This window comes from Thunnus albacares, chromosome 10 (assembly GCF_914725855.1).
Source record: "Thunnus albacares chromosome 10, fThuAlb1.1, whole genome shotgun sequence".
Taxonomy (NCBI): domain Eukaryota; kingdom Metazoa; phylum Chordata; class Actinopteri; order Scombriformes; family Scombridae; genus Thunnus; species Thunnus albacares.
This window is the reverse complement of record NC_058115.1, coordinates 15,431,783-15,458,741: the sequence shown is the minus strand read 5'-3', so window position 1 is coordinate 15,458,741 and position 26,959 is coordinate 15,431,783. Positions and strand designations below refer to the sequence as shown.

Here is a 26,959-nt window from a genome sequence, read left to right as displayed (position 1 = left end):
TAAATTAATTGAGTTATTAATATTTGTGTATTTAGGAAGATGCTACCTAATAATTCATTGAAGTACCAACTGTGATTATTCCAGAGAAATTACAACCTGATCACAGATTACCTTCAATCTCATGATTGAATCTTTCATTTCTCATCAGATTAAATTAGAAATAGATTTGGGATCTTAGGTGAGATAATGTTACAGTCACACTGAACTCTCTTGATCATCTGCCCGGCACACATCTCAAAGCACTACGCTTCAGATTTCAAATAACTTCACTTGCATCTACTTCATGTTGAGCTTCAGACCATTGAATGAGACGCACAGGAGATTCAGAGCAGCTACTGTAGGTACTGTATCTTTCACTGTTTCTTTTGGAGTTCTAGATGAAGATATTTCATGGCGTCTTTTTCCAAACAGAACAAAGAGAGTTTGCACACATCAATCCAGAAATGCTACTGTTGTCAAACTAAAGTCAATGGCTGCATTTTCCCAACTTCTCTTGACTAACATCTTCTCCTATATAATTGAAGTGTAATAACTTAGGAGATCCCGTAATTTTTCATCTAGCACCATCAACAGGTCAAAATTTCAAGGGCTATCGTTAAATCATTTTTGTAAAGTAAATAAAAACATTTAGTTGTAGAATCACATCGCTCTCTATCTGCGTCTCCTCAGTGATGCAGAGAGATGGTGACACAGTGAGACCTCACTGTTAATTAGTTTCCCCTCTGGATTCAGATCTGTCCCACTTGGCACTCCACCACAGCAAAGGGAAGGGAGTCCTGCCGCTGCAGGGTGAGCTAGCAGGAATGATAATTCTGGCACTGAGGTCAGGTTGTTCCACTCTGGTGGAGTGGCAGTGGGGGTGAAGGATCAAATGAGCTTCCAGCTGACAGAGCAACCAGGCGCAGGGGACTGGAGAGGCTGTCAACAGGCCACAGGTCAGCCTGGGTTGAGAAGACCAGGTTGGTTGTGGTAAATTGAAACTGAAACCTCAAAGATGATACTGGATTATTACAGTTTATTATAAAATACTGTACCTTCCACCAACAGAGGAAGCTTTTTATTGAACAATTATTTAAAAATTCTGCTTTGATTTTTATTTGTATGCAATCGTGGAAGAGACAATACAGAAAGAAGACAGTTTTTAATCTGACATTTTGAATTGTCCAATCCTCTGTGCACACTTGTCTTTCTATTGCAGCCTTTTAATAGCTTTGTGTGTCACTGATTCCTTTTTATTAGTGTAAAAAATATTGTGGTTTCATTATTTTGGCATTTTCTGAAGGCAAATTAAAAAAAACATTTCTGATTAAAAATCCCAGAGATTACTTTAATTCCCATAATACTTTGACATAATATAGAAACCATCAAAGTTACTAATGTCATAACCGATATCACCATCACCTTTGTCCATCTTGACTCCTTTCCCCTTCTCCTCCACCCTCTTCCATCACTATTCCCCTCTCCTCTTCTCTACCGCCTTCACTCGGCCTTCCAGGCTGCTCAGCCGATGCTCTACTGCAGAAGACTTTTCAGAGCTGGAAGTGAGCAGAGTCAACAAGACGCATCCCAGCACCAGGCCGGCCAGGCGAACCGCTGTGGTGTCTGCAGAAGCGTTCTTGTCAGTCACCATCAGTCCGAAGAGCCAGAGAGCCAAGACCGTTTTCACCACCCAGAACACCCGCCTCATCACACCAATCAGCAAGCGGAGAACAATGGTCAGCACCCAGTAGCCAATGAGGGCTAACAGACCCCACTGGGCGACTGCTGTCACACCCTCTGGAGTGAAGTGGGGCAGCGTAAGCGCAGCTGTGAAGGGAGGAAATCCAGATTAGTTGAATTTTCAGGAAGAATAAAGCTCAACAACACCTGGAAGCAACAGGAGTAAACAGTCTCCCGTAAAAAAGGAGTGGCAGACAAAATGCCCTGAGGGAGAGGCAAGACTTCATATTTTCACTTGCATTTGATACTTTCATTGCCAATTTCATTGTCTCTAGCAGACTGTGAGCAAACACTTAATTCCAGTTTGTATTGAGCTTAGAATAAGTGGAGCATGCAGGACAAGCTCATCCTGGTACCCACCATCGAATCCTGTGACTCTGAGGATCTCTGTGACGTAAACGGCGATGACATTCAGTCCGCTGGCAGCTCCTTCAGCCAGGAATCGGATCACCATCTCCAAAAACTGTGGTAGGGCAGAGGAAGGGTGGAGACATGTTTAACTTTGTTATTATATTGGATATAATGAAGAGAGGCAGCATTCGGATCGCATTAACAACACATCTAACCTAGATTTATCCTCATGGCTCCAATGCACAGGCAGACAGGATATTTATGTGTATATAACAGCAGGACTGATCAGCAGCATTAAAATATAATTACAGCAGCTGTTTGTACAAGCTTGATCATTATATTAAAAAGGCTTCTTATGTATCTTATAATACAAGAAGTGTTGTATTGTTGACTTGGACAAACAGCTGTGCATGCGAGTGACAGCTGGACAGTGCCCCTCTCTATTCCTGTACAGTCTTTACCTCCCCACCCCCCCAAATCTCACACACATACACAGTGTGGCTTCATCCAGCAAGGTCAAGGGTAACCCAGCAAGTTGGACAAGTATCTTATCTGCACCTGTTGCACTACACACCAGCTCATACATGAGGACTGTCCAATATGTCAAAGCATGACTCAGGCATCTGTCACGCCACGTCAATGTGTGTGTGTGTATCACTTAAAAACACACTTAATGATTTACTGCTCTGTTTGATTCCATAAGGCTCAATTAAATCAAAATGTTAGGCAGACAGACTCTGTCTGGTAATAATAATGGCATGTATGATTTTTAGCTCTTTATTATTCACAGAGAAGCTAAAAATTATACATTTAAAGTAAATGCAACATTGCAGACGTGTCTCTCTGTAGTTTTCCAAATTGAAAATACAGCGCTAACTTTTATTTTACAGGATGCAATCTACTATTAATGCATCAAAGCTGACTGGAGGATTAAACTTTGCCATTAAAAATCACATAATTTTCCTTTGTCAACTGGGGTTTCCACATTGGAAACATAATCTTATAATACCAGATGGAGTAAGGCTCTTTTTTTCAGTTTTGGGTCACAAAAAATTCAGTTCTTATCCAAAGATTTACACACTCTGCATTCAGAGATATCAACTAAGTAATTTGCCATTTCTGCTTTGCAGCAAATACACAGAATCCTATCAATACAAACTCACAAGTAGGCCTGTACCGTAGCCTCACATGCAAATATCAGTGTGTAGAAACACACACATACATACACATGGCCACCTCTTCATTACAGTCATGCTCCAATCCTCTGCACTGTAACTATGAGGTGACATGCGCCAAACAGAGCCACATTGAGAGGACTCTGTTTAAGGGACCATGTCAGGGCGGGTTAGATGGAGGCACCCAGAAGGTTTCTTACCATGGCCACTGCATAGACGTTCTCCTGACCAAGCAATGACTCTAGAAATAACACAGCACTCTGGGGAAAAGGGAGCCACAGCAGGGTGGAAGCAGGGAGACAGAACAGTGTGTGTGCATGGGTGAGGGGGATGCATGGATATAAGAAGGGCAGAGAAGATGAGGGGGGATCAGGAGAGAGATTAACAAGTTGGGGGGCGAGAGGAGAGGAATGTGTGTGAAGGGTGAATTAGGCTCAGGGGAGAAATGGATGGAGAGAGGTGACAAGATTGAAGTTGAAGAGGTAAAATTAGTCATCAGGTACAGTGATCGAGAACAGTGACAGAGCAAACAGTGAAGTTATAGCAGCCAGTAAATAGGATTAACAATAAAAAAAAAAAGAAAAGAGGAGAGTGTAAAGCCACTTCCTAGTGCAGGAAAGGGTGGTGCTCCTCCTCTCTGTACCTCAGCAGTTGACCGTATCACGCTGGTTCCCACCACGGACTCCGCGTACCGCTGGATCTCCTGGCAGGTCCCCGTGATCAAGGTGCGGAGGGTGACCGGCGGTGGGCTCTCCTTATGCGGGTTGGCCTGCTCAGCTCCAACTAAGCCGAACACCATCACACAGATGGTGAGGATCAACCGAGCTATGGCACATCCAGCGCGCCCGGAGCCAGGCGCACAAAAAATCATAGTTGGAGATTTGAGAACAATAGAAAAAAAAAAGAGTGAAAAATGGATGTATGTGCACAGAGCAGGTTGAGCAGCCTGTGTTCAACGACTGAGAGAGGCTCGTAAATCAAAGACTTAAAAATGGCTTCTGGTGACAGCAGTCATAAGCTACAAGGCGACTGAATTTTTTAACATGCTGCAGTCCACAATAGGCAGTAAAATGTGAAGCGAACTACGCAAGCTTCTAAAAATGATGAAATACGAACTGATTCAAGTGTCCAATCTGCTAATTAGACAACCCCAGTTTGTAAATGGAGCCCTATAATAAGTCAAAGTGATATGACCGAGTATATAATTATAAACTTTGGCAGCGCTGCAAATATCCAATGTGGGACCGCTCCGCTCCGTCAAGGACACTCAAGCATTAACAGTGGCTATATTTGGTAAGAAACCGTTAAAGGCTTAGATCCAGCAGTGGTCGAGATATTTGATCATCAGTCAAGACACAACAGTAAGTTGTTAATAAAAGATACAGTGCAGCGACGTGTCCAAAAAGTTTCTTTTCCGTTGCAGCTTTGCGCGTAAAGGAAAACAGTAGAAACGCGGTGACGTTGAGCTGACCACGAGTCTCCTAAAGCTTCTTATTTCAGCTCTGAGCTCCACGCCGGGCAAGTTTACTGCTCCTTTGTCTCTGAGCTTGCATCAAATGCGCTGCTGCGATGGATTATATTGCACAACCTTTAAAAAAAAATCCCTTGTCGCTGTTCCCGCATGGCACTCCCTTCCTCGCAGCGTTTTTAGCGACTGTTTCCAGTATGCAAACACGACCGGGTCTTATAAGAGGAAGAGGAGGAGGAGGAGGAGGAGGGGTGGAGAAAGGCGCTCTGCACTGGATAAACAGAGATTTGCACACTGGGACTTGTGGTCTTATATTCCCTCCCAACATCAAATGTCAGGCGTACTCATTACATCTGATAAACATTTAAGCAGTGGCGGAAAGTAATTAAGTACATTTACTAAAGTACAGTTTTGAGGTACTTGTACTTTACTTGAGTATTTCCATTTGATGCTACTTTATATTTCCACTCCACTACATTTTAGAGGGAAATATTGTACTTTCTACTCCACTACATTTATTTAACAAATTTAGTTACTTTTCAGATGAAGACTTGACACAATGGATAATAAAACAAACTTTTAAATTACAACACATTGTTAAAGATGAAACCAGTGGTTTCCAACCTTTTTGGCTTTTGACGTCTTAAAAAAGCAGTGTGTAGTCGGGGTCACACTTCAGAACACTGATGCTTCAGTACTAATAATCTAATGATGTCATATATAATAATATATCAGTCAGAGGGACCAAACTACTACTTTTACTGAAATACTTTAACTACATCAAGCTGCTGATACTTATGTACTTTTACTTAAGTAGGATTTTTCATGCAGTAATTGTAATGGAGTATTTTTACATTGATGTATTTTATATTGATGTACTTTTACTTAACTAAAGGATCTGTGAACTTCTTCCACCACTGTATTTAAATCTGGAAAAAAAGTGAAATGGAAGGCACAGCAGACACTTTTGAAGTCAGTTTAATAACTAGCAGAACAGCAATTACATAGAATCAGGAGATTTTGGAGATTTCAGGACAGTTTGGAGCAGGAAGAAGTAGTTTTAAAATAATAAAAAAAAAAGAAACAATAATGACAAACAGTCTGTACATACACACTAACATTATACAAAACGTCCACTTCATTGGGAGGAATGCTGTTCTCTGACTGTACTAGTCTTTTTCCTTGTATACTGGTTTGTGTAATTGTTTTCAAATACACTCACTCACTCACTCACTCACTCACTCACTCACTCACTCACTCACTCACTCACTCACTCACTCACTCACTCACTCACTCACTCACACACCACAAAACTTAGTGTGTGATGCAAACTCACAGAATCTCATTTCTCTACATACCAGTATCTGAAAACATACAGTGAAGTAGTGGGTACTGGGTGGGAGGATCTGAATTCAGTCGATGTTAAAAAAACCAAATTAAAGCGTTCAGTTCAGAGCATCATCAGTTCGAGGCTGGAGTCACCGAGCGACTTTTACACTGACAGTATCCCGTGCACGCAGGAGGAAGGAAAGTACACGTGAGCGCAGTGGTGAGTCTCTGCTCCTTGCAGTGTCTGTACCACCGCTTATGTTGCTGACCTCGTCTTCCCAGCCGGTCTTTGTGACAAATCGTAGTTCTAGCCGATGTAAATGCGGTGGAAGTCGTTGGCTCCGAAAGCGGCGTTGCACTTGGGGCACTTCCTCTGGCGCGTGTCGTAGCGCGTCTTCACGCACTCGAAGCAGAAGACGTGGAAGCACTTTGTCAGTACTGCATCCTTCACGCGGGAGTTGCAGCATGGACATGTTAGACGTGCCTGGGGGAGAGAGTGAGAGAGAGAGAGAGAGAGGTGGATGTGGGGGAGGTGAGGGGAAGGCTCAGAGTGGTTTGAACAATAAACTGAGAAGCCATTTTGTCCTCAGCTGAATGGTTCTTAATGAGTGGACACAAATATCTAGGGCAGCAGGGAGGCGTTGTGATTATAGAGACTGGCCTTCAAGCTCAACTGTCCTTTCCCGGGAACATGTTACATGATATGAAAGCTGATGTGGCCATGGCTGATTTTTCAAGACCTCGAGTCCGTACTGGACATCAGAAATAGGACAGTTGCTCTATAGATAGTGTATAATCAAAGCAGTTGGACCCTTTGTGATTAGATCAAACCGGGTTAGTATTTATGACCATAATCTGCAAAAGTGTCAGTCATTAAATGTGTGATGCCGAGTCTTCCCACAGTTGGTTGGGAATTTTAAACGTGTCCTAGTGTGTTCCTGTCAAAGGAGTGTGATCGCACCGACAGTTGGTCTCATTTGGTGCAAATCAGAGTGTTAAGAATGACTTTGGTTCATTCAGTTGCTAATGCCCACTTATACGTCAACAGAGCCTGCGAATCAAAGTTATAAGGATGAAGAATGAAACCTGCTGTTTAGAGATTTTGCAAAAGGCTAGTGATTCCAGTGCAGTGGACATGTCTGCTCAGGAGTTCATCCTATCAGGTAACATCTAAATACGAGTGTTAGGTTTGCCCTTGGTTGTTACATGTCAATATCTGCGTCCTTATGCTTTCAACATTCATGCTCAACGACAAATCTATGAGACTGTAAGTTTTGGTGTCATTTCTTTGAGTCCTTCAGGATTACAGCTTCACAACTTTTAAGATCAACACAGCTGTTTGTTTTTGGTAGAGGAGGTTCAGTGACATCTGACTTTGCCATTGAAAATATGCGGACGTGCTCTAAAACCCCGACCAGTGTCCATGATGCTGTTCTGTAGCTGATGCTGCACCCCGACCACAGATTATTCAGTGTTTTTATATCACATAAACTCACCTTGTACTCGCTGATTTCTTCATTTAGGATCTCATCTCCGTTGCTGATTTTCTCAGCTGGTTTCTTGGCCTTCTCGATCTTTCTCCTAAGTTTGGAGATGTCCTCCTAAAAACACATTTAGAGTTGACAGCTGTGAGCAAAAGGAGCTTGTTTTACACATTTAGCTCTCACTTGACAACAGACACAGCAGTCAATCTCAGATGTTGGAGCTTCCCACCAACATGTAACCAACAAACTGACAATGTTAGTGATGTGAAACTTTTTCACCATGTCAGTAGAGTGTCAGTCTGCTGGCAACTGGTTGTGGTTAAGATATAGTGCACCGCATAACCCTCACAAACCCTTGCAAAGTGTAAAAAGAAATTTTTTTTGAAAATTCACATTCTTTTAATGTCAAAATGTTAAAATTGAATGTTAAACTACAGTTAGGTACAAGCTGGCTGATTTTAAATGTACTTAATTTACTTTAATTTAATTTACTTGGTTGTTATTCAGTGTGTAAGTTGTAGAATCTTTACCTTTGCTGTCAATGTGGCAAAATCTTGATTTGAACTCTTTTCAAACACAACCTCTCTGAATGTAACTGTGTGTTCGAACCACTTTCTGCCTTTTAAGTTCATGTGTCGTGTGAAACTTTAAGACTGTATTTCTATGTGTGTTACCTGTGCTCGTCGGGCATTAAAGGACTCCTTTTCCCTAGAGATGCTGTTCTCTACTACCTCCTCTCTGACCAGGCTGAGCCTCTGCTGAACCTGCTCCAGCTGAGTTCGCACCTCCTCCGACAGCAACGCCGACTCCTGAGCCTAGAGGACGACAGAGAGAGGAGACAAACAGGAAGGAAACAATGACTAAGTCTCTATCTGTTGAAGGTAATGTTTGTATTTTCCCTAAATGGGAATGTCCTTTCTTTTTACGCTTTTCTTTTATACAGTATATGAATAACCATCCATACTTGAATGTGTTTTACGGTTTAATTTTCATAGAAGCAGCTCATCCTGGACATTAATGGAATGGAACAATATTTAAGTGTACTGTGCGGCTGTGGCTCATCAGTCCTGAATGATGCGTTACCTTGCGTTTGTTCATGTCCAAAGCTTGTGTCCGAAGTGCCAACTCTCTCTCAGCAGTACTGATGGTGCCCTGCAGGAGGCGCTCCTTTTCCTCAAGCTTCCTTACCACCTGCAGCTGGGCATCCACCTGACAAATAGACAAAATCCACAAAAAGTTATGTGAGAAAATGAGGATTAAAAAAACAAAGAAAACCCAAAACACATAACAGCTAGAATATGAATGTGAAAGGCTGAGGTAACAGGAAATTTGGCAAACTGAAAGGTGCAGACATATAACAAACATGTGCCTGTCTATGGTCGGAGAAACTTATATGTGTAGAATATACACTGTGGAGACTTTTCTTCAACTTTTGAAATGATTTTTAAAAAGCAAAGCAGCTGTTTTATTAAAAAAATAAATAAAAGGGTGCATTTTTTGTGAATGGGTATAATTTTTAGTTCACTCAGAGAATAGAAAAAGAGAGAAAGAAGTAATTACAGCTAGTTTTCACTGCAATTTAACTGTGTCTATGTCACAAAAGAAACATGTACAAGCCTGTATCAGATTGCATCTGCAGATTTCTCCTTGTGGCGTTGCGTGGTGGCTCACCTGAGTTTTTAAAGTGAGCAGCTGGTCGGCCAACTCCTCCTTCTCCTCTTTTAGCAGCTTGTGGATCTGGTTGGACTTGATCCGCTCGCTCATCAGCTTGAAGTTGGCATCGTCTTTTTCTCTGAGCTGCTGCATGAGACGAATGTTCTGTTCCTGCATGTCTTCAAAGGCCTGGCCCGTCACGTCCATCTCGCTCAGCAGTGCGTCCTCCTCCTGCAGAGGGAGCAGAGAGGCGACAGGGTGTAAGAGGACGAAAGGAGAACCAGGCAAGTGCTACACAAAATGGCCAACTCACATACCTGTTTTGCTATAGACAGCTTTTTGTTGAGGATGTCGATCTGCTCCTCCACAGAGCGGATCTTCCTTAGAGCTTCTTCATCGGCCATTTTCTTGCCTTCTCTCCTCTCTCTCTCCTCCAGCTCCCTCAGCCTCTGCCGCAGCTCCTCTCCCTGGAATCAGCGTTTTCATCACAGGGATGCCACAATGCATCAGTTAGTAAATTCTTTCTTTCTTTTTTTATAGTATTATTTTATATTGTTATCATTTTTTATTATTTAGGACTACTTCATTTTGTGTATTTTTGATTGTTATGCACCACAACACCGAGGCAAATTCACTGTATGTCTAAACCTACTTGGCAATAAACATGATTCTGATTCGATTACAGTAGACTATTCAACTATTCTGCAGTGCTAGAAATTTAGTGCAGTATCTGGCCATGTGTTGCTCAGCTGAAAAGATTAAAGCCAAATGGAAAAAAACAGCACAAATATCCGTAAGTCATGTCATAAATGTCCTGCTACAATGAATAAGTCCTTGATCACCTCTGACTTGGCCTTCTTCTCTGCAGCCATGAGCTGGACTTTGTCCCTCTGCTCCTTGGGTGCTGAGCGGTACATGTCCAACAGCAGCTTCATCTCCCTCTGGGATTCCTGTGCTTTCCTGCACAGTCAGAGTAAGAGTGTTTATCACAACCGTCACCATCAGCAGCTTCATCCAAAATCATGAAAAGAAATCAGAAATCAATAAGGGCTCAGAGCAAAACCTGCCATTATGTTTTTGAGAAAAAAAAAAAAACAGGAGAAGGAAACATGTCAAAACAGTATTTTTTAGTCAATTTCACAATGACAAAACTTTTTTTTAACCTTCCACTTAGAACAAGAGTTTATTTTTTCCTGCGAGCAACTGCTGGTGATTCACAGAATCATATGACTGTTGAATACTTTTTGCAGATGAGGAAACTCAAGCTGTTGTTGTAAAGTACCCTTCTGCCATCTAGTGGCTCTTCTTCTGTTTTTGTGATTAACAGTTTGTTCCCAACTGACAGATGAAATAAATTACTACATTTTAAATAAATTATTTAAATTTCACCATATGGCCTTAGGATGGTACATTCCAAAAAAAAGATGGTTATGTCACACTTAATACCATGTAGCCTATTTTTTGAAATTTGAAAGAATTTGTTAATGTAAACGACAGTTGTCAGGCCACAAAACCAATGATCTGTTGATCTTTACAAATTAAGACTCAATAGTCTAACAATGGCATAGCTGTCAGTGCAAAAAAAAAGAAGTGTAAAATCGCAAATAGAATCCAATCGTGACCTTAAAATCAAAAGTCAAATCGAATCACGGATTTGGAGAATCCTGATACACTTAGGGGTGGGTGAGGCATATTGTAGATTTTTATTGAACATTAAGCTGACGAGAATGTTGGAAACAAAAGAAAGTGCTGACCAGGAGAAACCACTGACGACCCTCTCTGGACAGGCTCTTTTTCCTCTAACTGCAGGAGTATGGTGGGCAGAGTTGGGTCGGCAGAGAGATTCAGCTCACCTGGACTGACAGATTTCTATATAAGCTGGAGGCAGTCAGTTATTTGCCCTCTCTTCTCTGGCTTCCACCATGTTTGGTTGTGGTTTTGTTTAGTTTCATTTATCTCTTAGTTATGTACAATAAATCTATTTTTGTTTAAACCTATGTATGGTCTTGCCTCCTTTGTCCAGCCTTGAGCCGGATTGTGACAAATTGGGGGCTCGTCCAGGAGTTCATTCAAACAAATGTTTAGAAAAACAACAACAACAGAGGGTTGAAGATGAACACGCTGTTAACAAAATGTGGTAGAAATGGCACCATTCTCTTCCGCAGCAGCTTCTGAGAGTAGAAACTGTGTTCTTAACAAATATATCGTACACTGCACATATTATGTGTTTGTCAATAAGCAAAGAAAACACATTCTGTAACATGTCAGTCAAGTCCTTGCTGCATCACAAGCTAGGTGTATGTGTTTGTGTGAGACATGGGGAAAAAAATATCCCTGATATTTTGTGAGTATCTATATTTAAGAATATTTTTCAGATTTCATAAATTCTTTGTAATGTGTGTATCTTTGTGTATTCATGTATGCATTTATAGTGGTCTATGCAAACATGTTAAATGATTCAGCAGGCTGGATGTTGGCTGACACATGGGCTGGAATGCAAATTCCCAGGTTGGACAACAGTCTCATTAACCATGAGACACCCACAACAAAAATCCCAGAACTACACACACACACACGACTCACTTGAGCTCTGCTCGGACAATCTTCAGCTGCTCCATCTCCTTCCTCTTGGATCCTCCGACCATGGACAACCGCTCCCCAGCAGACTCCTCTGGTTGGTTACTGCTCCCTGGCTTCTCCTTCTCTTCCTTTATCGCACCGCTACGGGTTGGTCTCTCTCTCTCCTTTTCTTTCTCCCTCTCTCTGTCTTTCTCCTCTTTCTTAATAATGTCCTTTTCTTTCTTTTCCTCCTTCTCTTTTTTCTCATCTTTCTCCTCGTCCTTTACTGTGGCCTCAGGTTCTACTCCAGGCTCGGTTTTCACTGAGGCACCTGTAAAAAGACAAGACAAAGCAGGAATCGTCAACTAGGACAGTCCTAATATTTCCTAATATGCATCATAAGAACACTTCCAACAAGCCATTTCAGTTGTCTGCAACCGAAAAAATTTGAATGAACCTTTTACAGCCAGTTAACTAGGTGTTAATTACCAGTGCTGCTGGGTGTGGAGGAGCCGTTGTCAGGATCTGTCTTGACCACAGGATCCCCTGAAACGGCTGGAGTCGAAGGAGAGGTTGTCTCATCTTTCACATCCATCTCTGTGCTAGACTGGAATTGGAGGATGGCGTTGCCCTTTGAAGAGCGGACCTACAGGGGCAACGTATGTGATGAGCTTCAGTGTGATGTTCTGCTATATTGTGCTTCACTACACCCATCAGATATAACGTGTGTTACCGTCAAAGTGACACATAATTGTTTCATTTCTTCTTCTGATTGCAAGAGTTTCTCTTTGTCTCCTTTGGACCTACCTGATTGAGTTCAGTTTGTGTCTCTCTCAGTCTTATTTTGTATTTCACAACTTCTCCCTTCATCTGCTGGTTGTGGGTTTGCAGTGTGCTGATCAGATGGCGCATCTCCCTGTTAATAGGGCCTGAGAGACAGAGATAGAGAGAATCAGGAAGAAAAGAAAGCAGGAGAAATAGTGTGGGAGAAAAACAGAATACATATTAGCACTATGAAACAAGTTTTGTTAGCAAGGAGCTGATGTGAGCCCAATTCATACAACCTCAGACTTACCTGCCTGCTCGTTGGCAGCGAGAGTCTGTTCAAATTCGATGCGCAACATCTCGTACTCCTTCCTGACCTGAGCCAGTGTGTCCTCCAGCTGAAACACCTCTGTGCGAACTTTCCTCTGCAGAGCAACTTCATCATTCTGCACGCAGAGTGGGTAAGAGTAAGAGAGGGACGAAGCTCACACTGACAGACACTGGCACAGACACAAACACAAACTTGCCTCCATATGCTCCAGCTGTCGAAGGCGTGCCGTCCTAGTAGTGTTTAGGCGAGCGCGTGTCTCATCTAATTGAGACTTGAGGATCAGAGACTCGTTGTAAAGCACAGAAAACTGTGACTGCAGACATCGATACTCAGAAGTCTCTTTCACCATGCCCTCTGCTCGACTCAACAACTCCGCCTGAGAGGAAGAGAGAGACAGAGAGAAAAGCCAGAGAGGAAAAATTGTAAAACTTCACTCTGGCATCAAATAGACAGAAATTTGACCAGGGATGCACCTCATTCACTTGAATCCACAAGCACTTAAGCTTATCAAAAATGAGAGACTGTTAACCAGTAGTTTTGATTAACTTCAGGCACCTAATAATAAAGTTGAATTAGTTACATGATAATGAAGCACTTCGGTTTAGGTGGGTTTTGCAATCATAATTCTAAATTTTACAAACAAAACTCTCAAGTCAGAAGTCAACCTTCATGTTGTTGTTCTCCAGGTGGACAGTCTGCAGGTCCTGCTGGAGCTTCTGCAGCTCAATGAGGCGGTTGTCTGCCAGCTCCTGGTTCTCCTCCAACTCACTGTTCATTTCCTCAAACTTGAAAGAACAAAAGATGGAAAAAGTCACCACGTATGCAAAGCAAGATGTTGAAAGAAAAACAAAAAAAATGTTGGGAGCTTTCACACTACTTTGCCAAAGTTGTAAAACAAAAAGTTCCTACCTTTCTCTTGTTAATAGTAATGGTCCCACATACGCTGCTGGCCTCCCCACACACCTTATAGCCTTTGCTGTTCACCTGGGATGCACAACAGAAAGTGTTATAACCAACCTCAACATAAACAAAGACAGAAATGCCAACACACATGCACAGAAAACCTCCTCACCCTCTCCAGAATCTCGCTCAAGTGTGCGTTGAGCCGATTTTCTCGCCGACGGATCTTCTCCATGTCCCACTGAAGCTCCTCGATCAGAACCTGCAGCTCACTGACACGCTGATCTGCTCTGTTTGCTGCACGTCCCAGAGGCCGGGACTGGATGAGACAGGAGGACAGAGAGACTTGAAGCATACACAAGGGCTAATAGAAGTATAATAATTGCTAAAATATTACTCTACTACTTTTAATGGAATTAAATATTGAACAAGTCGCATGTCTTTACACTGAACTACTGATTCAAAAACTCAAAGCGCCTTGATTCTCCCAAGATAAATAGCCTGCATTGTGGTACCACAAGCTCAAATGAGTTTATTAAGTGCAGCAGGCCCAAAAATAAAACTTTTAACAATTTTTGTAACTGTAAAAGTTTGCTGCACCTGAAGAGGGAACATATTGCATCAGTGAATAAGGACATTTACCTCGCTGGTCATGTGACTGTGTTTCTGCTTAAGGTCCTCAGTCAGCTTTTGTAGCCGCTCATTTTCACTGGTCAGGAGGGCATTTAGTTTGGAAGCTGCCTGCCACAAAGTGCCCTCTGGAAAGAAAAACGACAATAATGTGACACAATGTAGTTTGTAATAATGTAATATCCTCAGCTGTACTTCATTTCTATCTCACCAGCTCCAGAGTCCAGCTCTGTCTTCAGTTGGTCCACAGTGCTCTTTAGACACTCGTAGATCTCCACCACGCGACTAGCCTGCTTCTGGCTGGACTCAACCCTCTCCTGGAGCTCCGCCTCCATCTCCTCGCTGCTGCTGCTCGCCAGCGTGGCGAGGAAAGAGTTGGATGTCTCTCCCTGGTGGCCTGGGTGACACATGGATTTGATCAAATACAGAAAGCTCCAAAACAGTTTTCATAATGGATTTTTGAAACTATTATATTTTTTTTACACTCAACAGTATTTTCTGATGCACATAATAATGCACATGTTGGTCCTCTGTAACTGTAAATAATTATACTATGTTAAGTACAATATTTGTTGAGGAATTAAGACATTATTGCACATTGTCATCCTGCCATACTGTCATTAGTGCTTGAATTTTATTTCCCCTCCAACAGAGGTAGACATTGGTACAATCTCAGACAAGGTGCACTGAGGCTGCTCTGAATTTTCCGGTTTCCTTTAATTGGGAAAATTTCTTTAAATTTGGCTGAACTCGACTTACTATCTCCCACAAAAGTCTACAACATCTCATCTAATAACAGCTAGTCAAAAAGTTAGAAAAACTAAAACATATGTGAGCATGAAAAACTCAGGTCTATTAATCAAATATCTATATGTTACTGCTTTCTCAGTCATGATCCTACATTAGCTCTCTCTTTACCTCTGTCCTTGGCCCTCTCCTGGTTGGAGTCGCCATCAGGTTCAGGAGTTTCTGGCTTCAGACTCCGCCCCTCAGCTGCTGGAGATTTCTCCGGTTCGCTAGTTGATTGGTCATAACGTCTGATGATCAGCTTAATGTTTTCATCAAGCTGAAAGCACAAGGAGTTAGGGAAAGAGTCTGGCATCACATTTAGACTTTATGATCCATTCTGACAGTGTTGATGGTGAACAAGCAGGTTTTCTTTCTTGCTCATCAGTCTGGACTCCATCTGTGACTGTTTACCTGGTTCCAGTATCTATTGAGGATCAGCAGACTGGCATCATCAGTGGCCTGGCGGGTCTCCAGTCTTTCAATTCGCTCTCGTAGTTCATCCTCAATCACCTGAAAACCAACAAAGCCAATAGATGAATTCTCCTGGAAGCAAGACAGTAAGTGAAGATTCCCCTGTGTGTGTGTGTGTGTGTGTGTGTGTGTGTGTGTGTGTGTGTGTGTGCGTGTGCGTGTGTGTGTGAGAGAGAGAGAGAGAGACAGGCTGTAAATGTTGGTAGAAATAAATTTACCTGTCTTTGATCAAGAGATTCTCCCAACTTTCGGTTCTTCGCCTGGAGAGCTTTGATGTCTTGTTCCTCCTGAAACAGAATTGATTCAAGCAAGAGTACAGCAAGAAAAATCAGCCAAACAAACAGAAAGACTTTATACTACAATGATTAGAGTTATGAGTGAATACAAGTGTCTCACCGAGTTGGACACCCCTCCCAATTTGATGACTGTCTCCACCGCGGTGCTTCCTCCGGCAGCGGCGCTGACACCGGGACCTCCGTCCTCTCCATCCCGCTCCCTCCGCTTCTCTGGGGGCGCACCGGAGGACGACGGACCGCTGGGGTCAGCAGGACGCTTCTGCCCCGACATCCTCAGACACCTGGGATAAACTGAGAGACGGAAAGAGAAAAAAGCAGATTGTAAATTGCGAACAAAGTGGAGGACTGATGGGTTCTGATAGTTTTGTTGGATGAATGAAAAATCTAGTGTGTTTGATATAATTTATAGCTAGAAGTGGACGAAATGTTCATTTTAAAACCGTATCCACCTGGGCGATGAGTAGTCGAAAGAAATATACCCTAAAACTTCTGCTATCACATTTTCAAACCCGAACAAACTGACTGAAATCAACTCAATGTAACGTTAGGCTAACGGTTAGGCTAACGTTAGCCGTTTGCTAACGCGAGCTTTAAATAATGCCGATGGCCGAGAAAACTCTATTCTGACAGATCAATGCGTTTACGTTGTAATGTCATAAGAATCAATCAAACTCAACCGAAGTCTTACCGCTTTTAAAGCAAGAGTTATTGTGTTATAAACAGAATATGTCTGTGGATGTTGATGTTGCGGCTTCTTGCCTCTCGGAAGCGGAAGCAGCAACGATCAAGGTGAGACATCCTCCAGCTGACACGACGCCCTCTAACGTCTCGGCGGGGAACAAACCCGGTTCGACTGTTCCGTTTAGGGGCCACGATCTGCTGCTGGGCCCCCAAGTTCACTTTAAGTACAGTGTACATAGATGGTAGATTTATTAAATGCGATCATTCAGAGACCCATAAACCAAAAGTACTCCTACCTTGCAATACTATGACCCCACATTTGCTGTTATTTAATTTGTTGAGGCACAGCTTTGTTTAGTAAAATGTGAGCACAGTACAAATAATAATAATAATAATAATAATAATAATAATAATAATAATAATAATAATAATAATAATAAATAAGGAATTATGACAAGATTTTGACCCCATCTACAAGGTGGGCCACAAGATATGACCCAGTTGATATTGTAGATGTAATTTGAATACTTGCGGATTTGCAAGTAATCAAATTACTCAAAAAGCAACAAACACAGTGAACCTGGGGCTTCGGGGCCCCCTGGAGTTACCTGCTTTTTCCTGTTGGTAATCCAACCCTATCATAGAGTGCAGTTTGATATAATATAAATGTACTAATTCACAAACATTGTGTTATAACCCAAGAAAATGGAAGCATAAAGCTAAATTAAGACTGCCATTTGTAGTGTTCATGGATGATTTCCTTTCATTAAAACTACCGAGACAAATCTGAAATGTCCTGATCTAATCAGCATGGCTTCACAGTAGAGATTTGCAGCACTTTGCAGTGGCTGCAGTGTTGTACCTGTTGTACAGTGCTTAAGGATATTGTTGAAATTATCATGCAACCTAACCAACATTCATCTGGTGCTTTTTTCTTTCATCTTTTTTACTTAGTTCACATACTTGTGGTGGTCTGAAAACTTGTTTGGAGAACTTTTTGCACTCTCCTCACTCTCTTCTCTCAGTCCTTATGTAAAAAGGGACTCATGGACAGGGGTTGAACTCTGATCAGCAATACTAAAGTGTACATTGCACTGAGTGCAGGGTCCAGGTTGTGTAAAAGCTGGCTTGTAATTATTTGATTTACAGATCAACCCCAGCCTATGGAGTCAAATATCCCTATCTGCTGATGTCACCGTGTGAACTGGTGGCAACACTATGTTTTTTGGGGCCATTTTCAGCAATCAATATGAGATCTGTTTATGCATGACGTTTGTGAAAAGCAACCTGACGCATTAGGCTGATACACAAGGTAGCATGAAACAGCAGGTTTTGCTCTATAGCTCAAATTAATGGCATTTTATTTGTGTCAAACAGATGAACAAACTAATGAAAAAAGGCAAAAACTCAGTCCTCTACACTACGCAAAGAATAGCACTCCCTAATTCTTTATTAAATTTGAAATTAATATTACAGAAGTCAATCAATTATGTCATTATCATTATGATTATGACAATAAGATAAAAGTTTCTCCTCGTGTAAAACGGGTCTGACCGCTGAAAATGATCGTAAAATAATTCCATCCTACATCTTTGCTCTGACTACATCCAGGTGAGACAAAAAAAGAAAAAAATGCTTCTACACTTTCACCAAGACAAAAGAAATCAGAATTGCAACATTGCGGCAGACCTCATATAACATTTCCACATTCTTTTTTTCTTTTTTTTCAGTGTGCTGCAACAGCCGACTAAAGCAGGGGGAGGCGGGGCTGTTTGCAGACTGTGTGATGCATGCATGCACACAGGCTTCGATTTTATAACCTGTTTCAGGCGTCACATTGTGTTCCCTTCGTGTTTTCTACTCATCCCCCCATGTTCTGATGTGAACCTTAAGTCCACAAAGGAGCATTGATGCCATACAGTACAAACACCGCCCCTGTCTGTCTGACCTGGCCAATTGCGTTACCGGGGCGACACACGCCCCGCCACATCACGATCGAGCGCCTCCTCCGAGACGCCACACGGGATAAATACAACTTTGTGCACAATTTTCGGCCTTCTCAATCAGTTCAATTACCGCTGGGAGGCTGCAGAGGCCGTTCACCATTTCTGTCGTCGTCGCTGTTTGATAGAAGTCTCAAGTAAGAATTGTTTTCAAGTTGTTATCTGCCTCGATGTTGCGGCAATCCTTTTTTTTAAGGAAAAGTGAACTGATTTTTTAGCACTGTGTATGCGGGTTTCCTCATGTCTCTGAGAGTCAAGCGTTGGAAGTCAGTTTGCATTTGTGGATTTTAGCTGCAACTGTTGCCTAAAGTTTGCAGAACTCTTCAGTCAGTCTTGTTATGTAAGGATGTTCAAATTCATTGCTGCAAGATAGATTCGCTTTTAGAGAACAGAAGGGACCTGAGCACACTGATTAATTCACAGCCGTTAATTGTGCAAACAGACTGACGTTTCGACACTACTGTGTCTTCATCAGAGTCTGACGATCAGATTAATTTTTACTTGAAGAAAGTACTGTTCTATGTGCATGAAGGGACTCGTGTTGCCTGCAGGTGCAATTAATCATTTGTCTTCAGGAGTAAGTGCAAATACTTGCAGGGAAACACACATCCGCGTTGAGGCTGTTTTTTGCTGACTTATTGTATTGCAGCAAACTATGTTCATGCATAGTTGCTTATGCAAATTCTTTGTCCAAATATGACTGTTTGTTAAAGTGGGGTGTCTTTTGCAGAAAGCTTTGGATAAACACCATGTAGCCAAGTGAACTATGAACTTACACATTAAGAGGGAGAAGTTATCTGTTTTGAAGGCCAAAGTTCAACCATGCGAGCCAAATATTTACAGAGGTGGTGCAACAGAGGCAGGATGTCAGAGGCATAGAGTTGTTGAGTTTTGAAGGAAAAAAAAAAGAAACTCTTCCTTAAACTTAATACAGTCTTGAAGAGTTCCTGATCACCTGTGAAATAACTTGTTTCTCTCCACTAGGATGACTCACCAGTTCCCATCCCTGTCTCCAGAGCAGAAGAAGGAGCTCTCTGACATTGCTCAGAGGATTGTGGCTCCTGGAAAGGGAATCCTGGCTGCAGATGAATCAACAGGTGAGTGCATGCAGAAACAGTTTGTTCCAAAGGTGATGTGGTTGTAGAGTGTGCAACCGAAATAATTTCCATGCCCTCTTCTTTCAAGGCACCATGGGAAAGCGTCTCCAGAAAATCAACGTGGAGAACAACGAGGAGAACCGTCGCTACTTCCGTGACCTCCTTTTCTCCTCCGATGCCTCCATCTCCAACTGTGTGGGTGGGGTCATCTTCTTCCACGAGACGCTCTACCAGAAAGCAGACAGCGGCAAGCTCTTCCCCCAAGTCATCAAGGACAAGGGGATTGTTGTCGGCATCAAGGTGAGGAAGCTGCACACTGAGATCCCAATCCAGTTTCATGTACTGCCCCCCCTCATAACTACATTTCACATGTTGACCTATTTGAGAGTTAATGGGTTTGTTTGGTTTTTCAGGTGGACAAAGGCACAGCTGGTCTGAATGGAACAGATGGAGAGACCACCACGCAAGGTAAAAATTGATTTAACATGCCTACTAGAGCTTGAAAGTAAAAATTCAAAACCTACAAGTGGAACCAGTCTTTATCTCTGAAAACTTTCTTTTCACGTTTCTGCACAATAACGCAGCCATAGAATAATAACATTCTGTGTCTTGGCCTTTCTGTACCTTCTGTACAGGTCTTGATGGCCTCTCTGAGCGTTGTGCCCAGTACAAGAAGGACGGTTGTGACTTTGCCAAGTGGAGGTGTGTGCTCAAGATCTCAGATGGTTGCCCATCAGCTCTTGGCATTGCAGAGAACGCCAATGTCCTGGCCAGATATGCCAGTATCTGCCAACAGGTGTGTAATCATACAAATTTCTCTAATAGTAATGACTGCATTCTTCTTGATCATTATATCATTGTGATTGGCTCATTTTAAATGTATATTCATGTACTCTTATCAGAATGGCCTGGTGCCTATTGTGGAGCCAGAGATCCTGCCTGACGGAGAACACGACCTGCTGCGCTGCCAGTATGTCACAGAAAAGGTTGGTACACCAGCTCTGGCTCTGTCAGTCAAATACAAGACCACTAGAAATGAAGCATTTTCCCCATCAGATGACATTTTAAAAGTATGTGTTGTAATAAATCTACATGTTCATCTTTTAGGTTCTGGCTGCTGTGTATAAGGCTCTGTCTGATCACCATGTATACCTGGAGGGCACCCTGCTGAAGCCCAACATGGTCACCGCTGGACACTCCTGCACTAAGAAGTACACCCCTCAGGAGGTTGCCATGGCCACAGTGACTGCTCTGAGGCGCACTGTCCCTGCCGCTGTGCCTGGTGAGTTCTCTGGTGACTTACAGAGGGCTTTGTTTGTCTTTTCTGAGTTCCACAGTATATAACAAGTAGCATGCTGTTTCCCGTGACTCTCCAGGCATCTGCTTCCTGTCTGGAGGCCAGAGTGAGGAGGAGGCCTCCCTCAACTTGAACGCCATCAACCAGGTGCCCCTCCATCGCCCCTGGAAGCTGACCTTCTCTTACGGCCGTGCACTCCAGGCCTCTGCTCTTGCAGCCTGGCAGGGCAAAGCTGCCAACAAGACCGCTGCACAGGAGGCTTTCTGCAACAGGGCCAAGGTAAGCCTCAGAGGACATGAATGACTATCACTAACAATGAATGAACATTAATAAATAATTGACACTTATCAATTTATATTTTGGACTGTGTATGCAACTGGCTATTAAATGACTGTTATCTCGCATTATCTTTATACTTACTGGTAAATGATTTCTAAAAAGCTCTTTGTCGCTTCAGTCTTGTACTAATGTAGTGCAGGTAACTTGGCTGATCATTAACATTCAGATGCGACTTTGCCCTAACTTTCCCCTTCTGTTGCTCTCTTCAGATCAATGGCCTGGCTGCCAAAGGAGAGTACAAGCCCTCTGGCTCAGCTGACAAGGCCTCCATGCAGTCTCTGTACACTGCCAGCTACGTTTATTAAATACTGTGAACTTTAAAACCCTCAAACATGAACACGGACCAAATGACTACAAGAAATGCCTCTGCTGGATGTGACTCCTTCCCATATTACCAACATCTAGGGGAGGGGGAAATTCTATTATGTTGAACTACTGTTTGTCCACTAATGAAATGAGTGGAAATAAATTAAGTGACCAAAAAGTTGTTTGTATCGTTGCTGTTTTTGTTGTTGGATTTTGAGAACTTGAGCATCTAAGAACATGTCACAAGTAAGGGCTGTGCTCTAAAAACCTAATGGTTGACTATAAATGGACCCAATTTGAGCCTTCCATTTCAGGATTGCCACATGATTGTGCTTTGTGGGTTTCATCCACTGTTGATTGATTGGGACTAAGCATTTACAGTGGAACGCATTTGTTTAATGAAACAAAGAAGGAATGTCTAAACAGCAGAGCAAGGATGACATAAATCTGCTTGTATATAGCAGTCATAGGGAACTGAAACTATTTAAAGGCACAGTTTGATTTTCATCTGGATCACAAAAGATTACTCCATCACCAAAATTGAAATGCAAGATTAAACCTGAATAGCACTTTCAAATTGACATTAACATCAGAAAAAAACCTGAAGAAATTAAGTTTTACAGAATTAATGGATGGGTATCTTGGTACTCACAAACAGGTATAAACAAATATGTGACCATTAAGATGGGATGAGGGCATGAAGTTCATCATCTATAGAGTTGTTTGAAGTTGTGTTGAGGTTACCAACCATAGAAGCTGTCTGCCATCTCTAACTAATTAAAACTAGTACAGTACACTGTGTGGTTTGACTTGTGCATACAGTACTGTATCTGTGAGTGCAGTTGGAGTTGCAGTTCATGCATATTGATTTGTATGTGTGTGTCAATCTGAGCATGGTTTAATTTTATATTCATTGTTTATTTAACAAAGACAATACATTTATTGCACCATATATAGCTAAAAGTTAAAGCTAGACCCTTGGAAAGTGGTTCAAATCTGTATTCTACACATTCACAGGCAAAAGATGGCAACAGGTTCTTCTTATCACAGCAATATACATGTACATACACAAGCTGAACTATATAAAAGCAATAAATGCAATCATAAAATTAAGCTTATAGGATGTTATACCACTTTATCACATCAGTTCATCTGCAAGGAGATTGCAAGCCAGATTTATTCATACATACTGTATTTTCTTTTAAAGATCACTGAGTAGCTACCAGAGGTGGGGGTGCTTTCCTGTGACCAGAGTCCAAAGTTCAAACCCATCAGTAAAGAAATAACCCACATCAAGCTTGTCAAAGTAAGCAAAACACAGTCACACTGTGAAATGTCTGCTGAGGATCACATTTATTATCAAAAGCAAGATTTCCAGTTTAAATGACACTCTGAACTCTGCCCGACTACTGCATATACTGTGTGAATATTGCAGATAACAAGTTAAGGCTAAAAAGTGGCCACAATACATAATAAAAATTTAAACTTACAGGCTATATTTAATTATTTTCATGGCTGGATTTCCTGTAGGTTGGTGGATTGTAGAGCAAAGCAAAATGTACCTCTGATTTATTGTTATGCTGGAAGCATCACCTTCTGTCTGACTTTACTAATGTTAATTAACATCACTGCACATTGTTGTTTGGACAACATGCATCAAACTGGGTAATATAACATTACTATGTAATTAATCAGTTGACTTTATTGATAGATATGAGTATTAGTATGTGAGACCTGTTTGCCTTGAGGCTTAAAGTCTGACGTGCACTGTGAGTAACATGGTGTTTACTATGACCCATGAAGTAAGTAAGTAAGTAAAAGAGAGATTAGTGGTTACTGTGTGCCCTTAATAAGTGCATATAAAATATTTTTCTCAAATAAGAGGACAGGAATCACTTTGATGCCTTTACAAAAAGCAAATACATGTAGGTCAGTGACGCATTACTGCAGTTGCACAAACTGCTGAATAAAGCTTAAAGTTACTACAAGGAACTTGGAAGCAACTGAAAGAAAGACGCTACTTATTTTTAATACTAGTTTTCTTTTCTAAACACAGCTATTTGCAGGATGCATAGCGATGAGGTAATGTATCTGTTTGTGACTATGTAGGATTAATAACTGTAATATGACGATGGTGAAGCAAAGTAAACTTTGTTTTAGTACAGTTCAAAATGGAGATAATCAAATGAAGAGAAATGTCTTCTCATCGTCTAAGTAACGTCTTTGTACTCCATTATGCTACAATGCTACATGTAATGTAAACATAGGCTTTTCCGGTCTGTGTGCCGTAAATCATTTTGTTTCATTTTGCAGGGAATCCCACCCAGTGGCAGGCACTTAGAATAACATATATATCAAAATAGCATAGCATCAGGATTAAATTCAGACTGTTTCATAACTAGTTAAAAACTCCTTGTAGCTGCTTTGATGTGTCCACAATTACTAAAAAAGTTGTGACTGCGCTATTGGGCTGCTGCCACTAGGTGGTGCAACATTCACATATAATAAACTGCAGATTAATGACATCTTTTTCACAGGCTGGGTGTACTGCAGGAAAATCAGAGTTAGTTATTGTAGGAAATACTTCAAAAGGTTGATCTTGTTGTCAAAGGTTTGATGTCGTTTCACTCGGTGGTGGCGGGATGAGCTGGACAATGACCTGTTGATGATATGAAGGAGGAACTGGTTAGGGATGAACGACAACAGGAAAGCGATAAAATGATGACTGACAAAATATTATTTACATTATGTCATTGTGAAAAATGAAATCTGGCCTCTGGTTGCGGATGATATTTTATAATGATGTGTAAGTCTCATTAAGCTACTGGTTTGGATTGATCTTAGTTACTTCTATGGTTTTAGACAGCTCTTAGGTTGTTTTAAGCTCACATGTAGGTTGTTTCTGTAGGATAAAATCCCTCATATTATTGTATTAGAAATTTTATTCATGATTGTATAATTGCATTTCATTTTAATTCTGATTTTGTAGCATATTTTTGTGTTATCTGTGTTCTGTTGGTGTAACTCATCGTTATTGTTGCCTATCTTGAGAGATTTTTAATTTCAAAGAGGCGTTTCTGGTTAAAAAATAATTTAAAAAAAACATATTAAAAAATTATGAATTTAGATACAGCCAGGGACTCTTTTAGTGAAGTCAAGATGACATGAGTTTACTTTATCTGGCTATACTTTATAAACTATCATGCATATCTTGGGGTCAGAAGATAAATCTGAGGGGTGGAGAAAAAAATCGCTCTTTCTTGGCCTGGTTATAACCCGATTATACTACTGTTTAATGACTTGATATACATTAAGTGACTACAAAATCTGGTGATGATGGGTCACAAATAGACATTGGTTTGTTTTCAGCAAACAAATTAATGCAGTAGAATTTTTCCCCTCTATGAATTTTATTCTACTTTTCATGTCTTTGTCTTCTTCACAAATCCCTACTTTTCACTTATTCTTTGTATATTGTTGTCTGCTTTCTGCAGCTTTTGACTGTTCTCCATTGATTGATCTCCAAAGGGTTAAGTTTGAGTAATGAGTTTCTAATCTCTGAGAAAATGGCCAGTTTTAACAAATAATAATGACAACACAATGTTTTACCTGCGTGTTTGTGGATTTCAGAGCTAAACGTGCGATGACACACAGGAAGATGAGAAGCACTGACACACACAGAGAGGACGTGAACAATATGCCTTCGATACCGAAAAGCTGTTCCTAAAGCAAGAGAGAGTGAGAGAGAAATCTGTTTATACACTATGGAAATGTGCATGCCATCCATTTAGCCTAAAAGTATACGCTGTAACTCACGATTCTGTTGTGGGTCCACTCATGCTCCAAGAACTGTGACCCACGGTACCTAAGGAAGCCAAAGTGTGCAAAGCAGTATATCCTGTAGACAATAGAGACTACGATTCCCAAGAGGGACACCACATACATGGACAAACACACTGTCACCTGGGAAAGACAAGATTTAGAGACTTTTGTAAAGGATGTAAGAAAGAACCAAACATCACAGCTAGAATTTAAAATCCCAATATACGTACCATCTTTTTGGATGGGTGAACTTCAGTGTAGATAGACAAGTTTCCACAGACAAGAAACTTCAAAAAAACAACAAAAAAAACAGATCATCTCATCATTTTCTTCTGTCATTCACCCAAAATATATTTTGATGACTGCATGTAGCCTTATTCACATGTTTATTATCATGGCAGCTGGAGAAGTGACCAAAGCTCCTCTTTACCGGGGTTGAAAGTTCAAAGTCATTTTTAGAGTGGGCTACATTTGATCAAGTTATATTATAACATACAATAAATCCTACAGTCTTCCTAGCTAATGGCCCACTCTTCTACAATTTAAAGCTGATTTTGAAGACAACAAGGTTGTCAAAATTAAGGAACTTAACTACTTGATCCAGTGTATTTGAGCCTCACGTCAATAAGTAGTGTGTGTGGGAATAATGTGGGAAATACACTTATTTGCTTCCTGGCAGAGAGTCAGGTGTGAAGATCAATACCACTACATTTGTCGAGAGCGGTATTGATTTTCTCATCCAACTCTTATCAAGAAAGAAAACAATCATATTTACAAGTAGTCAAGTTTTGAAATCAGGTTTTCAGTGTGTTTAAGGAGATAATCTTTTTCAAGAAAAACTCCTTTTAATAAGAAGTACAGAACATTAGTGGCATAAAACCAATCATATACAACATTTTTTCCAGCTCTGAAGGTGAAGAATCAGCATGTCACTACCGCTAACCAGCCTAATGTTATGTACCAGAAATCCCTGCCAGAAGGGGATGTAGATTTCACAAGAGGTTTGCACACTTTCACTGGCCAGCTGAAATCCCATCAGGAGCTCCGCACAGCCACAGATCAGAATGACAATCTGGTAAGGAGAAGAGGAGGCAGGTGAAACCAATAATACATTAACACAACCTTTGTTTGTGTATACATCTATTTCTGTGTACTTTTTTAAAAAACACAAACTGTCCACTATCTCATTGCTGTGGCCCTGGATTGTTTGATGTGTTACCCCAAGACTTCTGGGCTCTCTTTGGACAAAGCGATGCAGAGGCTTGCTGGACATCAGCACCCCGTGGTCTGCCTCCTGATTCGCATCCATTCCTTTTTTTCTCTCGCTAGTTGTTGACTCGGTATCCTCCACTGCCAGGAAACTATACAGTGTGTTTGGCTGTGGAGGGAGAGAAGAATAATTAATTGAACCAGATGTATACTCTCCACTCGACAGCACAGATTGTGTTTCGCAAGTCTACAATGCAAGTTGGATTAGACTTGAATAGTTGTGGC

At 41.4% G+C, this 26,959-nt stretch overlaps 3 protein-coding genes across 6 annotated transcripts; 1 reads left to right on the top strand and 2 right to left on the bottom strand.

Annotated features, from left to right (window-relative positions):
- Positions 1–1,001: 1,001 nt before the first annotated feature.
- Positions 1,002–4,957, bottom strand: LOC122990662 (transmembrane protein 109-like). Of its 2 annotated transcripts, XM_044364097.1 has the most exons (4): positions 3,889–4,957; positions 3,446–3,505; positions 2,080–2,182; positions 1,002–1,806 (listed from the first exon to the last, which is right to left on the bottom strand). In XM_044364097.1, exons 1-4 carry the CDS (start codon positions 4,114–4,116, stop codon positions 1,451–1,453), a joined length of 747 nt encoding a protein of 248 aa, XP_044220032.1. In that variant the 5' UTR covers positions 4,117–4,957; the 3' UTR covers positions 1,002–1,450. The 2 variants fall into 2 exon arrangements, with proteins under 2 accessions (XP_044220032.1, XP_044220033.1); XM_044364098.1 differs by lacking the exon at positions 3,446–3,505 and having other exon boundaries at positions 3,889–4,951.
- A 718-nt stretch (positions 4,958–5,675) lies between these two features.
- rnf20 (ring finger protein 20, E3 ubiquitin protein ligase) lies at positions 5,676–16,775 on the bottom strand. Of its 3 annotated transcripts, none has more exons than XM_044364013.1 (22): positions 16,680–16,775; positions 16,021–16,211; positions 15,843–15,911; positions 15,565–15,663; positions 15,283–15,430; positions 14,576–14,761; positions 14,377–14,492; positions 13,907–14,053; positions 13,744–13,818; positions 13,500–13,619; positions 13,031–13,210; positions 12,814–12,949; positions 12,546–12,667; positions 12,228–12,384; positions 11,763–12,069; positions 10,022–10,139; positions 9,497–9,646; positions 9,198–9,410; positions 8,610–8,735; positions 8,201–8,341; positions 7,539–7,643; positions 5,676–6,526 (listed from the first exon to the last, which is right to left on the bottom strand). In XM_044364013.1, the coding sequence occupies exons 2-22, from the start codon at positions 16,189–16,191 to the stop codon at positions 6,350–6,352; spliced, it is 3,063 nt and encodes a 1,020-aa protein (XP_044219948.1). In that variant the 5' UTR covers positions 16,192–16,211; positions 16,680–16,775; the 3' UTR covers positions 5,676–6,349. The 3 variants fall into 3 exon arrangements, with proteins under 3 accessions (XP_044219948.1, XP_044219947.1, XP_044219949.1); XM_044364012.1 differs by having other exon boundaries at positions 16,609–16,753; XM_044364014.1 differs by lacking the exon at positions 16,680–16,775 and adding an exon at positions 16,370–16,481.
- Positions 16,776–18,612: 1,837 nt separating this feature from the next.
- aldob (aldolase b, fructose-bisphosphate) lies at positions 18,613–21,821 on the top strand. The gene is made up of 9 exons (XM_044364294.1): positions 18,613–18,741; positions 19,589–19,701; positions 19,790–20,001; positions 20,115–20,169; positions 20,337–20,497; positions 20,604–20,687; positions 20,809–20,983; positions 21,078–21,277; positions 21,547–21,821. The coding sequence occupies exons 2-9, from the start codon at positions 19,590–19,592 to the stop codon at positions 21,640–21,642; spliced, it is 1,095 nt and encodes a 364-aa protein (XP_044220229.1). The 5' UTR covers positions 18,613–18,741; position 19,589; the 3' UTR covers positions 21,643–21,821.
- The last annotated feature ends 5,138 nt before the right edge of the window (positions 21,822–26,959 follow it).